Below are 13,366 nucleotides of genomic sequence, written 5' to 3'. Positions count from 1 at the left end.
ATCCAACTGGTTTAGTAATGCCCATAGTGCTGTTCGGGAGCGAGTTCCAGGATTTTATACCGATGATGAAGGACGGTCATTTATTTCCAAATCAGCATGGTGTGCGATTTGGAGGGAAACATGCCTTGGTGTGTTTCTGCAGTGCATCTTGTATGTGGAAGGGGTGCCGATCAATTGGGCTGCTTTGTTTTCGATGGTGTCAAGCACTTGAGTGTTGTTGGAGCTGCACTCATCCAAACAAGTGGAGAGAATTCCATCACAATCCTGACTTGTGCCTTGTGGATGGTCAAAAGGCTTTAGGAAGTAAGGTGAGTCATTCACTGCAGAATATCCATCCTCTGACCTGCTCTTGTAGCTGCAGTATTTTATGTAGCTGGGCCAGTTAAGCTTTTAGTCAATGGTGTTGATGGTGGGGGATGAAGCAGTGGTAATGCTGCTGAATGTCAAGGGGAGGTGATTCGACTCTCTCTTGTTGGAGGTGGTCATTACCTGGCAGCTGTGTGGCACAGATGTTACTTTTGTCATGACCAAGGGAGGAAGGGTTCTCAGGTTCCCCTTTCGCCCCTTCTCTGGTTTGACCGCAACAGGGTTTATCATTTTAACAGTAACTTAATTTACCATCTCAGTGAGCACTTGCTTCTGTTACTCTAATATATACATGCAAATGAACCAATCAGACAGGTTTTCTTGGGTTTAAACAAGAAAGGTTTACCCCGTATCCTTAAACTATGACCCCTGGTTCTGGACATCCCCACCATCGGGAACATCCTTCCAGCAACTACCCTGTCAAGTCCTGTTAGAATTTTATAGGTTTCTATGCGATCCCCCCTCACTCTTCTGAACTCCAGCGAATATAATCCTGACCAACTCAATCTCTCCTCAAACGTCAGTCCCACCATCCCAGGAATCAGTCTGGTAAATCTTCGCTGCACTCCCTCGATAGCAAGAGCATCCTTCCTCAGATAAGGAGACTAAAACTGCACACAATATTCCAGGTGTGGCCTCACCAAGGCCCTCTATAATTCCAGCAAGACATTCCTGCTCCTGTACTCGAATACTCTCGCTTTGAAGGCCAACATATCATTTGCTATTTTTACCGCCTGTTGCACCTGCATGCTTACCTTCAGTGACTGGTGTACGAGAACACCCAGGTCTGTTTGCATATTTCCCTCTCTCAGTTTATAGCAGTTCAGATAATAATCTGCCTTCCTGTTTTTGCTACCAAAGTGGATAACCTCACATTTATCCACATTATACTGCATCTGTCATGCATTTGCCCACTCACTCAACTTGTCCAAATCACTCTGAAGCCTCTCTGTATCTTCCTCACAACTCACCCTCCCATCCAGTTTTGTGTCATCTGCAAATTTGGAGATATTACATTTAGTTCCCTCATCTAAATCATTCATATATATTGTGAATAGCTGGGGTCCTAGCATCGATCCCTGCGGTACCCCACTAGTCACTGTCTGCCATTCGAGAAAAGACCCGTTTATTCCTACTCTTTGTTTCCTGTCTGCCAACCAATTTTCTATCCATCGCAATACACTACCCCCAATCCCATGCGCTTTAATTTTACACGCTAATCTGTAATGTGGGATTTTGTCGAAAGCCTTCTGAAAGTCCAAATAAACCACATCCACTGGCTGTCCCTCATCAACTCTACATGTTACATCCTCGAAGAATTCTAGTAGATTTGTCAAGCATGATTTCGCTTTCGTAAATCCATGCTGACTTTGTCCGATTCGACCACTGTTCTACAAGTGCTCTGCTATAAAATCTTTGATAATGGACTCTAGAATTTTCCCCACTACCATCGTCAGGCTGACTGGTCTATAATTCCCTGTTTTCTCGCTACCTCCCTTTTTAAATAGTGGGGTTACATTAGCAACCCTCCAATCTGTAGGAACAGTTCCAGAGTCGATAGAAGCTTGGAAGATGACCACCAATGCATCCACTATTTCTAGGGCCACTTCCTTAAGTACTCTAGGATGTAGATTATCAGGCCTTGGGGATTTATCGGTCTTCAATCCCATCAATTTCCCCAACACCATTTCTCTACTAATACAGATTTCCTTCAGTTCCTCCCTCTCGCTAAACCCTGTGTTCCCCAACATTTCTGGTATGATATTTGTGTCCTTTGTGAAGACAGAACCAAAATGTGCATCTAGATGGTCGGCCATTTCTTTGTTCCCCATAATAAATTCCCTTGTTTCTGAGTGTAAGGGACCCACATTTGTCTTCACCAATCTTTTTCTCTTCACGTACACAGTCAGTTTTTATGTTCCCCGCAAACTTACTCACGTACTCTATTTTCCCCTTCTTAATCAATCCCTTGGTCCTCCTTTGCTGAATTCTAAACTGCTCCCCATCCTCAGGTCTGTTGCTTTTTCTGGCAAATTTATATGCCTCTTCCTTGGATCTAATGCTATCTCTAATTTCCTTTGTAAGCCATGGCTTGGCTACCTTTCCCGTTTTACTTTTGCACCAGACAGGAATAAACAATTGTTGCAGTTCATCCATGCACCCTTTGAATGTTTGCCATTGCCTATCCACCGTCATCCCTTTAAGTAACGTTTCCCGATCCATCATAGGCAACGCGCACCTCATACCTTCGTAGTTTCCTTTTATAAGTTTCAGGACCCTAGTCTCAGAATCAACTACGTCACTCTCCATCTTGATGAAGAATTCTATCATATTATGGTCGTTCATCCCCAAGGGGTCTTGCACAACTAGACTGTCAATTAATCCTCTCTCATTACACAATACCCAGTCTAGGATGGCCTGTTCATTAGTTAGTTCCTCAATGTATTTGTCCAGAAAACCATCCCTTATACACTCCATGAATTCCTCCTCTATGGTATTGTGACTAATTTGAATTGCCCAATCTATATGCAGATGAAAGTCACCCATAATTACAGATGTTCCTTTGTTGCATGCATGTCCATTTTTCTTGTTTAATGCCATTCCCAACATCACCACTACAGTTTGCGGGTCTCTTTACAACCCCCACTAATGTTTTTGCCCCTTCATGTTTCTCAGCTCTCCCATACAGATTCCACATCATCAGAGCTAATATCCTTCCTCACTACTGACCTTTATTATTAAGCTTATCACTCTAAACTGGTTAAAATTACTAAAATACGTGACGCTCACATTCATACGAGAGGCACACACTCACAGACAATTAGATAGAGAGGGGAAAAAACAGAGTTGGGAGGTTGGAGTAGAGTCCTTAATAAAAATGGGATTTAAATATGGAAGTGTAGCCCCAGTGTCCTTCATTGAAATTGAAGTCTTGAAGTCCTTGCTGGGCCCTGTGCACAATTCGGGCTTGCTTCACTTGTTCCAAAAGACCGAAGAGAAGGTTTATCTATCCTTTTTGTTGATGACTGTGAGGATCTGTAGATTTGAAGTCAAGCTGCAGCTTCTTGTAGACTTTGCTGGAGGAGAGAGGAGAAATGTTCTTTCCTTGTAGCTCAGTTACTGTCTGCTTTCTCAGGCACAATTCACAAACTATGAGTTACACAAGTAGTCATGTCTTTGTCTGAAACAGCACCTTCTGGAAGGATCTTTGAAATTCAAGGCTGTTCAGACATACTTGTGGGGGTGGGGGGCGGAGGTACGGGGGCCGGAGGCTCTTTCAAAGTCAATGGGTGTTGATGACTTTTGATGATCGGTATTGACAAAACCATACTAGGTAACTGAATCAGAGAGCACCCCCATTGTTTAGGCTAGACTGGCTAATCGCCTGTCTCCTGGCTGATTTTTTAGTTTTTCACATGCAAGTTTGTGGCCAGCTTGGCTGCTCTGTTCTACTCTTTAAAAGTAATTTGTAATAATGTCCAATGAAAAATCTCAGGCAAAGTTCCAAATGGTGAAATTAATATTTTCCATTTGGCATGTGAGGTTTCCATCACACTTGCCAAGTCTGAATTTTGTCCAGGTCTTGCTGTATGCAGGCATAGTTTGCTTCAATATCTGAAGAGTTGCGAAGAGAGCATGAAGACTATACTTTCCAACATGGAATGAGCAATTAGTTCCATCAACATGTTAGTGGCGCCCGCTCTCATGGAACCTCTCATGACAGCTCTCACAGCTGCAATAGAAACTCAGATTGATGACATATTGGCTTTGGGAGCCACTATTGAGAGCGGTTACATCACCTCTGCATTCTGTTCTCATGTAGAGCTGCAGGACTGCTAAGGTGCAGTCCCCAAAGTGTGTTCTTGGTTCTGTGGGAGCGGCATCTGCTGCCCTCTCTGAAGATAACTGCATGCCTGCTCCCTTGCCACCCAGTCTGGGTGGCACAGTGGTTAGCATCACAGCCTCACAGCTCCAGTAACCCAGGTTCAGTTCTGGGTACTGCCTGTGCGGAGTTTTTAAGTTCTCCCTGTGACTGCGTGGGTTTCCACCAGGTGCTCTGGTTTCCTCCCACAGCCAAAGACCTGTGGGTTGATAGGTAAATTGGCCATTGTGAATTGCCCCTAGTGTAGGTAGGTGGTAGGAGAATGGTGGGGATGTGGTAGGGAATATAGGATTAATGTAGGATTAGTATAAATGGGTGGTTGTTGGTCAGCGCAGACTCATTGCTGTCTCTCTCTATGACACCCTTGTAAATGCCACACAAGCAGCTGGGCCAGATTGCTCCAGCCTACGCTGAGATGCTGCACTCTGAAGCTGGACCCTCAAGGCCCACATCTTGAGGTTTCCCACCACAGCCTTCTGAAACATCCTCAATGGAAACCCTCTTCCTCTGAAGATGCAGCTAGTCAGGAAACTTTGTTAGGGAAAGGAGTACAGAGGACAGGTTTTAAAGGACCTGCAAAAGGATGATTCATAATTATTCTGTTAATATGCAGATGGAATTGAGTTGTTTAATAACTTTGTTTATTGTTCTGGATTTGATGTTGGTGTTTACATTTGTAGTAATGTGAGGACGAGACCCTTAACGCTGCACTGAAGGAAGGCAATCAGATGGTCGTAATTAGCATGGTGGGAAGATTGATGGGACTATTTGGGTAGTGGCAGTGGGAGGGATGGTTTGTTTTTTGTGCTCTTCGATGAGCTGTTCTCTGAGAGTTCTGGCACCTAGGGCCACTGCTGGTGGCCACTTCTCCTCTTCATCCTCTTGCTTTCTTCCTCTTCATGGTTTTCCTCCTCCTGCTACACATCCTGCTGGCCCCTCATAGATGAATAATTTATGGATCATCCCACAGATGACCACAAATTTGGATACCTCTTCAAGGGTGTACTGCAAAGCTCCTGCAGCCAGAAGAACAACGATATGTATTTATATAATGTCTTTAAAACACCTGAAAGAACTTCAAACCAGCGCTACAAAGCAAAATTTGATACAGAGCCACATAAGGAGATATTAGGACAGATGACCAAACCCTTGGTTGACAAGGTAGGTTTTACAGAGTTGTTAAAGGAGGAAAGACAGGTAAAGAGGCAGAGAGGTTTCAGGAGGAAATTCAAGAGCTTAGGGCTTTGGTAGCTGAAGGCATGGCCACCAATGGTGGAGCGATTAAAATTGGGAAGCTCAAGAAGTCAGAACTAGAGGAACCCAGATATCTTGGAGTTTTGTGGGTCTGGAGGAGATTACTGAGATAGGGAGAGACAAGGCCTAGGAGGTATTTGAAAGCAAGAGAAGAATTTTAAAATTGAGGTTTTGCTTAACTGGGAGCCAATGTATGTCAGCGAGGACAGAGCTGATGAGTGAATGAACTTCACACGAATTACGACACAGGCAGCAGAATTTTGGAATATCTCAAGTTTATGGAGGGTAGAATGTGGGAAGCTGAGCAGATGAGTGTTAAAATAGTCAAATCTAGAGGTAGTGAAGGCATGAATGAGGGTTTCAGCAGCAGATTAACTGAGGTGGAGCGGAGATCAGCAATGTAACTGATGGAAATAGGCAGTCTTTGTGATGGCATGGATGTGCAATTGGAAGCTCTTCTTGGCATCAAATATGATACCAATTGCTTAAGCACACCAATTGTTTGTCTGATGATGTATCAGTCAGTAGCATCGCTCTCATCATCTTATTGTAGGCTAATGTCATGAGCCATACATGGAGGGCACATCCCTTGGTGTCCAGTAGCAAGCCAATAACTTGACATCTTGGTTGAAATAGAGGAAGCATGAAAACTGGCACAGGATGAAAGAGTTATGATTTCTGACAAGATATCAAGCACAGACCTGCATGATGTGTTTCCTGTATTCGCAAATGAGTTGCACATTGAGAGGATTTTGTCAAACATACAAGGTTGGTGATAGGGTGCATGCAAGATAGTATGGGTGTTGTCTGTGGCACCTTACACCATGAGGAAGCCTGCATGTAGAATAAAGCCTCTTTCATCTTGCTTCGCACAGTCAATAGGGAAGATGTAAATGTTTATTAGATTAGATTAGAGATACAGCACTGAAACAAGCCCTTCGGCCCACCGAGTCTGTGACGAACATCAACCACCCATTTATACTAATCCTACACTAATCCCCTATTCCTACCAAACATCCCCACCTTAGATTAGATTAGATTAGAGATTAGATTAGAGATACAGCACTGAAACAGGCCCTTCGGCCCACCGAGTCTGTGCCGACCATCAACCACCCATTTATACTAATCCTACACTAATCCCATATTCCTACCAAACATCCCCACCTGTCCCTATATTTCCCTCCCACCTACCTATACTAGTGACAATTTATAATGGCCAATTTACCTACCAACCTGCAAGTCTTTTGGCTTGTGGGAGGAAACCGGAGCACCCGGAGAAAACCCACGCAGACACAGGGAGAACTTGCAAACTCCACACAGGCAGTACCCAGAATCGAACCCGGGTCCCTGGAGCTGTGAGGCTGCGGTGCTAACCACTGCGCTGCCCCACAGTCTCCCGGTATAGAGGAACCTCGGTGACCTCCCCTATAGCACTAGACTGCAAACTGGTATGTGTCATTGATGTCACCTACTGCAGTTTGTAAGAAGCCTAAAGCATAAAAGTTAAGGACCACGGTGACCGAGACAGCCATAGGCAGTGTAGTCCAGGCTCAGGTTGTGGCTGCAACTTGGGATATAGCAATGTGACAGCCTCCATTGCTCCTCATACAATACTCCTTAGTGACAATGCAGTAAGAGAATCATAGAATAAGAGAATCCTAGAATCATAGAATGATACAGTACAGAAGGTGGCCATGCAGCCCATTATACCTGTACCATCTCTTTGAAAGAGCTATCCAATCAGCCCCACTACCCTGTCCTTTCCTCATAGCCCTGCATTTTTTTCCACACCCAGCATTTAACCAAATTCCCTTTTGAAAGTTATTATTGAATTTACTTCCATCACCCTTTCAGGCAGTTCATTCCAATCATAAGAAATTGTAAATTCTTGTAAATTTGTAAATTCTTTGTCCTCATTGCACCTTGGCTCTATTGCCAATTACCTTAAATCTGTGTCCTCTGCTTATTTACCCTTTTGACACAGGAAACCATTTCCCCTTATTTACTCTTCAAGATTTTGAACCTCTCTCTCAAATCTACCTTTAGCCATTAAGGAGAACAACCTCAGCATCCCTAGGATCTCCATGTAACTGAAGTCATTCATTCCTGGTGCTATTCTAGTACATTTGAATGAGAAAGGCATAGAGGGATATGGAATTAATGCAGGCAGGTGGAATTATGGTTGGCATGGACGTGGTGGGCCGAAGGGCCTATTTCTATGCTGTACGACTTTATGACTCTATGACTCTATTTCCTATGCATCCTCTCTAAGGTCTTGACATCCTTCAGAAAATGTGGCAGCCAGAATTGGAAACAATATTCCAGCTGGGATCTACCAGTGATTTATCAGGATTTAGTATAACTTCTGAGGTTTTGTACTCTATTCATAAAGCCAAGAATATCATATGCCTTTGTAAAAGCCTTCTAACTTGTCCTGCCACTTTCATAGACTTGTGTATGTACAGCCACAGGTCTCCATGGTCCTGCAGCTCCATTAACGTTGTACCATTTAGTATACATCATCTCTCCTTACTCTTACTACCAATATGACTCTCTTCACACTTCTCTCTGTGTTAAATTTCATCTGCCGTGAGTCTGCCTATGTCCTCCTACAGTCTGTTGATATCCTCCTCATATTTTACTACTATTATGAGTTTTGTGTCATCTGCAAGCCTTGATATTATGCCCAATACTCATTAATGTGGTCATTATTAGATATCAAGAAGAACAGTAGTCCCAACACTGATCCATGGGGGACACGTCTGGTCATTTCGCTTCAGTGGGAAAAACAGTAATTTTTCTACCAAGTCTATTACTTTATCTCATAATAACATAGGAGCAGGAGGCAATTCAGCCCATCCAGCCTGCCCCGCTGTTCAATATGATCAAGGCTGATCATCCACTTCAATGCCTTTTTCCCACACTATCCCCATAGTGTGCCTTTTGAAAGTTCATATACACAGAAACAACTGCACTACCCTCATCAACTCTCTCCCTTAATTCATCAAAGAACTCAATAAGGTTGCTGGCTTTCATTTATGAACTCATATTTTCCAAATGCCAATTAATTTTGACCTGGATAATTGTCTCTAAATTGTCTCATGGCATTTGGCTGATTGGCCTGTAGTTGCTGGATTTATCCTTCTCTTTTTTGAACAGGGGTGTAATATTTGCAATCCTCCAGTTCTCTGACACCACTCCCATTTCTAAGCAGTATTGGAAGATTGCAGACAAATCCTTTGCCATTTCCTTTGTTACTTCCCTCAGTACCCTAAGATGCATCCCTTCCAGACGGGCTGACTTTTCTACTTTGAGGATTGCTAACCTTTTAAGTAGCTCCCCTTTATTTTTATCAATCCAATTTCTTTACTAGCTCCTGCTTTACTGTGACATTGGCAGCATTCTCTTTTTTAGTATAGATGGAGTGTATTCATTTAGTACCTTTATCTCTCGCAGATTTCCTTTTCAGTCTCTAATCAGCATTACCCTTGACGACCATTTTACTATTGTACTGTAATCTTTATTCTTCCAAGGAGCTCCAGCTTTGGATGCCTTTCTTTTCACCTTGCTGGGAATATGTCCTGTCTGTACTTTAATTGTTTCCTCTTTGAATGCATTTACTGTGTCACCTGCCAATCTTTGGTTTTATTTTACTTGGGCCAGATCCCTTTTCGTCTCAGTGAAACTAGCCCTCTTCCAGTTGAGTATTTCCATATTCAATTTTTCCTCGTCTTTTCCAAAACTGCTTTATGCCAGTAACATTCTGATTGAGAAAATTCCCTCATACATATTTCAGAAATTCTTTCCCTACTTTGCCCTTTACACTGTTATTTTCCCAGTCTATGTTAGGATAACCATTATCACTGCTCAAAATTTATTGTGTCTTTCTGCAATTTGCCTGCACATTTGCTCCTCAATCTCCTCTTTGTTATTTGGTGGCTGAAAGTATACACTCAGCAGCCTAATAGTTCCTCAATTCTTCCTTAATTCTAATGAAGTAAATTCTGTCTTTGGAACCTCAAGTACAATATCCCTTTCTAGTGCTGTAACTGTGTTTGAACAATTCTGCAATGCTCTGTCCTTTTTTTCCTTCCCTATCTTTTCCTGAATACATTGTAGCCAGGAAGGGATCCTTAAATACCCATTGTGAATATCGTCTCCTGCACAGTGCTCTTCTCCTTCTCCCTCTTCTGGATCCTACCCGCTGTTGTCTTCCTTGCTGCTGCTCGTCTTCCACCAACCCAGAAAGCAGTCCTACCAGATCATGACGGCAGTCAAGCTGATTCCAAGACAGGCAACCACAGTACAACACCAGGAAAATGTTCTTCCCAGAAAACAAGCTGAACATTGTAGAGTCATAAAACAACCAAGAATGTTGAAAAGTTAACCAACAGCCTGAAATGACAAACCAGCAACTAACCTGTAAGTACCGCATGACTCCTTTAAACAGCCCTGTAAAGGGTTCTTCTTGCTTGTTAGCACCACAAATTACTGGGAATGTTCAGCTTGTGACAAGCCAGGTGCTATGGCATACCAAGATCAGACATGGCCGGACAAAAGCAAAATTATTTTAAAAAATATCCCATCCCTTTTAGGCATCTGAGCAAAAGAAACATTCAATATTTGTGAAATAACAGACGCCAACTACAGTGACAGTTACGTCAGTGTCTAGTGCAGTCATGTGAATAGTACATACAATCACATGAATCCTGTTAGATAACTAAATCTACACTGACAGGGAAGTTCTGACAGTCAGAAAACTGGATGTCCGGTTCCTTATTCCAGCACAGAAACATAGAAAATAGGAGCAGGAGTAGGCCATTCGGCCCTTCGGGCCTGCTCCACCATTCATTATGATCCTGGCTGATCATTCAACTCAGTAGCCTGTTCCCGCTTTCCCCCCATACCCTTTGATCCCTTTAGACCCAAGAGCTACATCTAACTCCTTCTTGAAAACATACAATGTTTTAGCCTCAACTCCTTTCTGTGGTAGCAAATTCCACAGGCTCACCACTCTCTAGGTGAAGAAATATCTCCTCATCTCAGTCCTGAAAGGTATGCTCCATATCCGTGGACTATGACCCCTGGTTCTGGACTTCCCCACCAATCGGGAACATTCCTCCTGCATCTACCCTGTCAAGTCCTGTTAGAATTTTATAGGTTTCTAGGAGATCCCCCCTCACTCTTCTGAACTCCGGCGAATATAATCTTAACTGACTCAATCTCTCCTCATAGTCAGTCCCACCATCCCAGGAATCAGTCTGGTAAACCTTCGCTGCACTCCCTCTCTAGCAAGAACATCCTTCCTCAGATAAGGAGACCAAAACGGCACACAATATTCCAGGTGTGGCCTCACCAAGGCCCTGTATAATTGCGGCAAGACATCCCTGCTCCTGTACTCGAATCCTCTCGCTATGAAGGCCAACATGCCATTTGCCTTTTTTACCACCTGTTGCACCTGCAGGCTTACCTTCAGTGACTGGTGTACGAGAACACCCAGGTCTCGTTGCATATTCCCCTTTCTCAGTTTATAGCCGTTCAGATAATCATCTGCCTTCCTGTTTTTTGCTACCAAAGTGGATAACCTCACATTTATCCACATTATGCTGCATCTGCCATGCATTTGCCCACTCACTCAACTTGTCCAAATCACCCTGAAGCCTCTCTGCATCCTCCTCACAACTCACCCTCCCATCCAGTTTTGTGTCATCTGCAAATTTGGAGATATTACATTTAGTTCCCTCATCTAAATCATGAATGCCTATTGTGAATAGCTGGGGTCCTAGCACCCTTCAGTACCCCACTCATCACTGCCTGCCATTCGAAAAAAGACCTTTTTATCCCTCCTCTTTGTTTCCTGTCTGCAAACCAATTTTCTATCCATCCACAGGTGCAACTATCAAAGATTTTAAGTAAAAAATTAACCCCACTGACTCAAATTTAAAAATAGGGAATAATGCTGTTTCTACAGCATAGAAACAATGGCTAAGATTGTGTTAAGAAAGTCTCCTTGTTGTATTTGCATGAGCCAATGGCAACTTCAGTAAAAATCACTGAATTTTTCGTGTGATCATTGACATCTTGCTGGAAGAATGTGATTGTCAGCTTCAGCCATCAAACTCAGTAGAATATTTGTTTTTATTAGTTTAATTTGCTTATATAGGCAAATCCGGAAAGATCCACCTGTCAGGTCCATGGGGGGCAAACTAACTTTTAAATTTACAATTTGGTAAGTATCTGAGCTATTTTTCAAATGTGTCCATTTAATCTTTTGACAGAGTTCTCTTTGTTGCTGAATGTTTCTCAGAGTATTGTATCCTCTGGCATACTTTACTTTGCAAGGTTGTCAAGGTTATCTGGTACAACAGAACACTTCCTTGAGGTGATAAATTAGTACATATCAATGAAATCATAGCCATCTACCACATTCCAAAAGCAAACAAGATGAAACAGCGTAACACCCAGCTGAACGTTGATCAACTAAACACAATTCATGGGAACAAAACTTTATTCAACAGTAGGGAAGTGAGGAACAACAGCACATTTTATATGTTTCCTTTTCTTTACAAGGAAGTAATCTTAAACAATATGATTTCCTAATACTCACATTCCCAGAGGAAACTGATGAAGTCACGAGTTTTGGTCAAGAGACAGCAGGAAGGCCTAAAGAACGAAGGTCAGGCTTTTACTATTTCTATCGAATAGAGCAACCTGAATATGTTTTATGAGGATATTGGAACAATTTAACAATCTATTCTCCTGAACATAGAGAAATTAGATTCCTTGCGATTGTAAAATTAGAGGTGGAGTACAAACTTTTTGCAGCATGCTCTTGTAGGGCTAATTGCATACATGCTCACAAAAGGAAAGAAAGAGAAAAGAATTATGCAAATATGAAAAGACCATAATATTGAAGAAAGTTAAGGGGAAGGAAAATGTGATAGGAAAAAAAAGACAGAAAAAATAAACAAGTTAAAGCAGGTAGAGAACTGATTTGATCCAAAAGGAAAAACAGAAGTATGGTAATGACATTCAAAAGTTATCAGGGGTAGATGAGAGTGTGGAATTTGAGACACAAACAAATCATTTTATTGAATGGCGGAGCAGGCTGAGGGGCCGAATGGCCTACTTCTGCTCCTAATTCGTATGTTTGTATGACATCCAAAATTACTGGCTGTTACGGTAGCATGAGCATCTGCCAGGAAGCTTGGTAGTGACTGGTGAATTCGTCTAGTAAAGATGTGTCAATTCTAATGTAGAGAAAAGGCTAATTTTCATCATGTATGTGGATTTAATTTGGAATTCCCATGTGGATAAAAGCACCTTGAACCCATTCTACAAAGTCAAGTGGTGCCTCATCTACTAAAAGGCTCATATTCCAATGACTGGAATCCTGGTGCTACTTCTCAATCAAGTAGAGAAGTAAAATGTTGATAATGTGTGCATTCATAAGACGTCCTATAAACACCTGGCCAAAAATACATACTACTATTAACAGGAAACAACTGCAATTATTCATTCCCAACAGAATAAACAGGATTGGACAAAGTCAGCATGGGTTTACAAAAGGGAAATCATGCTTAACAAATCTACTGGAGTTTTTTGAGGATGTAACTAGTAGAATAGATAAGGGAGAACCAATGGATGTGGTGTATTTGGATTTTCAGAAGGCTTTTGATAGGTCCCACATAAGGTTAGTGTGCAAAATGAAAGCACATGGGATTGGGGGTAATATACTAGCATGGATTGAGAAGTGGTTGACAGACAGGAAACAGAGAGTAGGAATAAACGGGTCTTTTTCCGGGTGGCAGGCAGTGACTAGTTGGGTACCGCAGGGATCAGTGCTTGGGCCGTAGCTATTCA

At 42.4% G+C, this 13,366-nt stretch overlaps 1 protein-coding gene across 4 annotated transcripts in view; it reads right to left on the bottom strand.

Moving 5' to 3' along the window:
• Nucleotides 1-13,366, bottom strand: part of LOC137371483 (gap junction alpha-5 protein-like) — a 66,948-nt gene that overhangs the window by 27,302 nt on the left and 26,280 nt on the right. Inside the window, exon 2 of one of the 4 annotated variants that reach the window (XM_068034152.1) lies at nucleotides 12,111-12,166. The exons of 1 other annotated variant lie outside the window; for it this stretch is intronic. Coding sequence is in view for 1 of the 3 variants with exons in the window: in XM_068034149.1 (XP_067890250.1) it covers nucleotides 9,924-9,938 (15 nt within the window). In the remaining 2 variants the exon portion in view is untranslated. Of the gene's footprint in view, nucleotides 1-9,761; nucleotides 9,804-9,923; nucleotides 10,043-12,110; nucleotides 12,167-13,366 lie in introns of those variants that run through there. 2 more of the 4 variants (XM_068034149.1, XM_068034154.1) reach the window with 2 other exon arrangements.

This window comes from Heterodontus francisci, chromosome 6, assembly GCF_036365525.1.
Source record: "Heterodontus francisci isolate sHetFra1 chromosome 6, sHetFra1.hap1, whole genome shotgun sequence".
Classification (NCBI taxonomy): Eukaryota; Metazoa; Chordata; class Chondrichthyes; order Heterodontiformes; family Heterodontidae; genus Heterodontus; species Heterodontus francisci.
The sequence above is the reverse complement of the archived record's forward strand: the minus strand, read 5'-3'. Positions and strand labels throughout refer to the sequence as shown.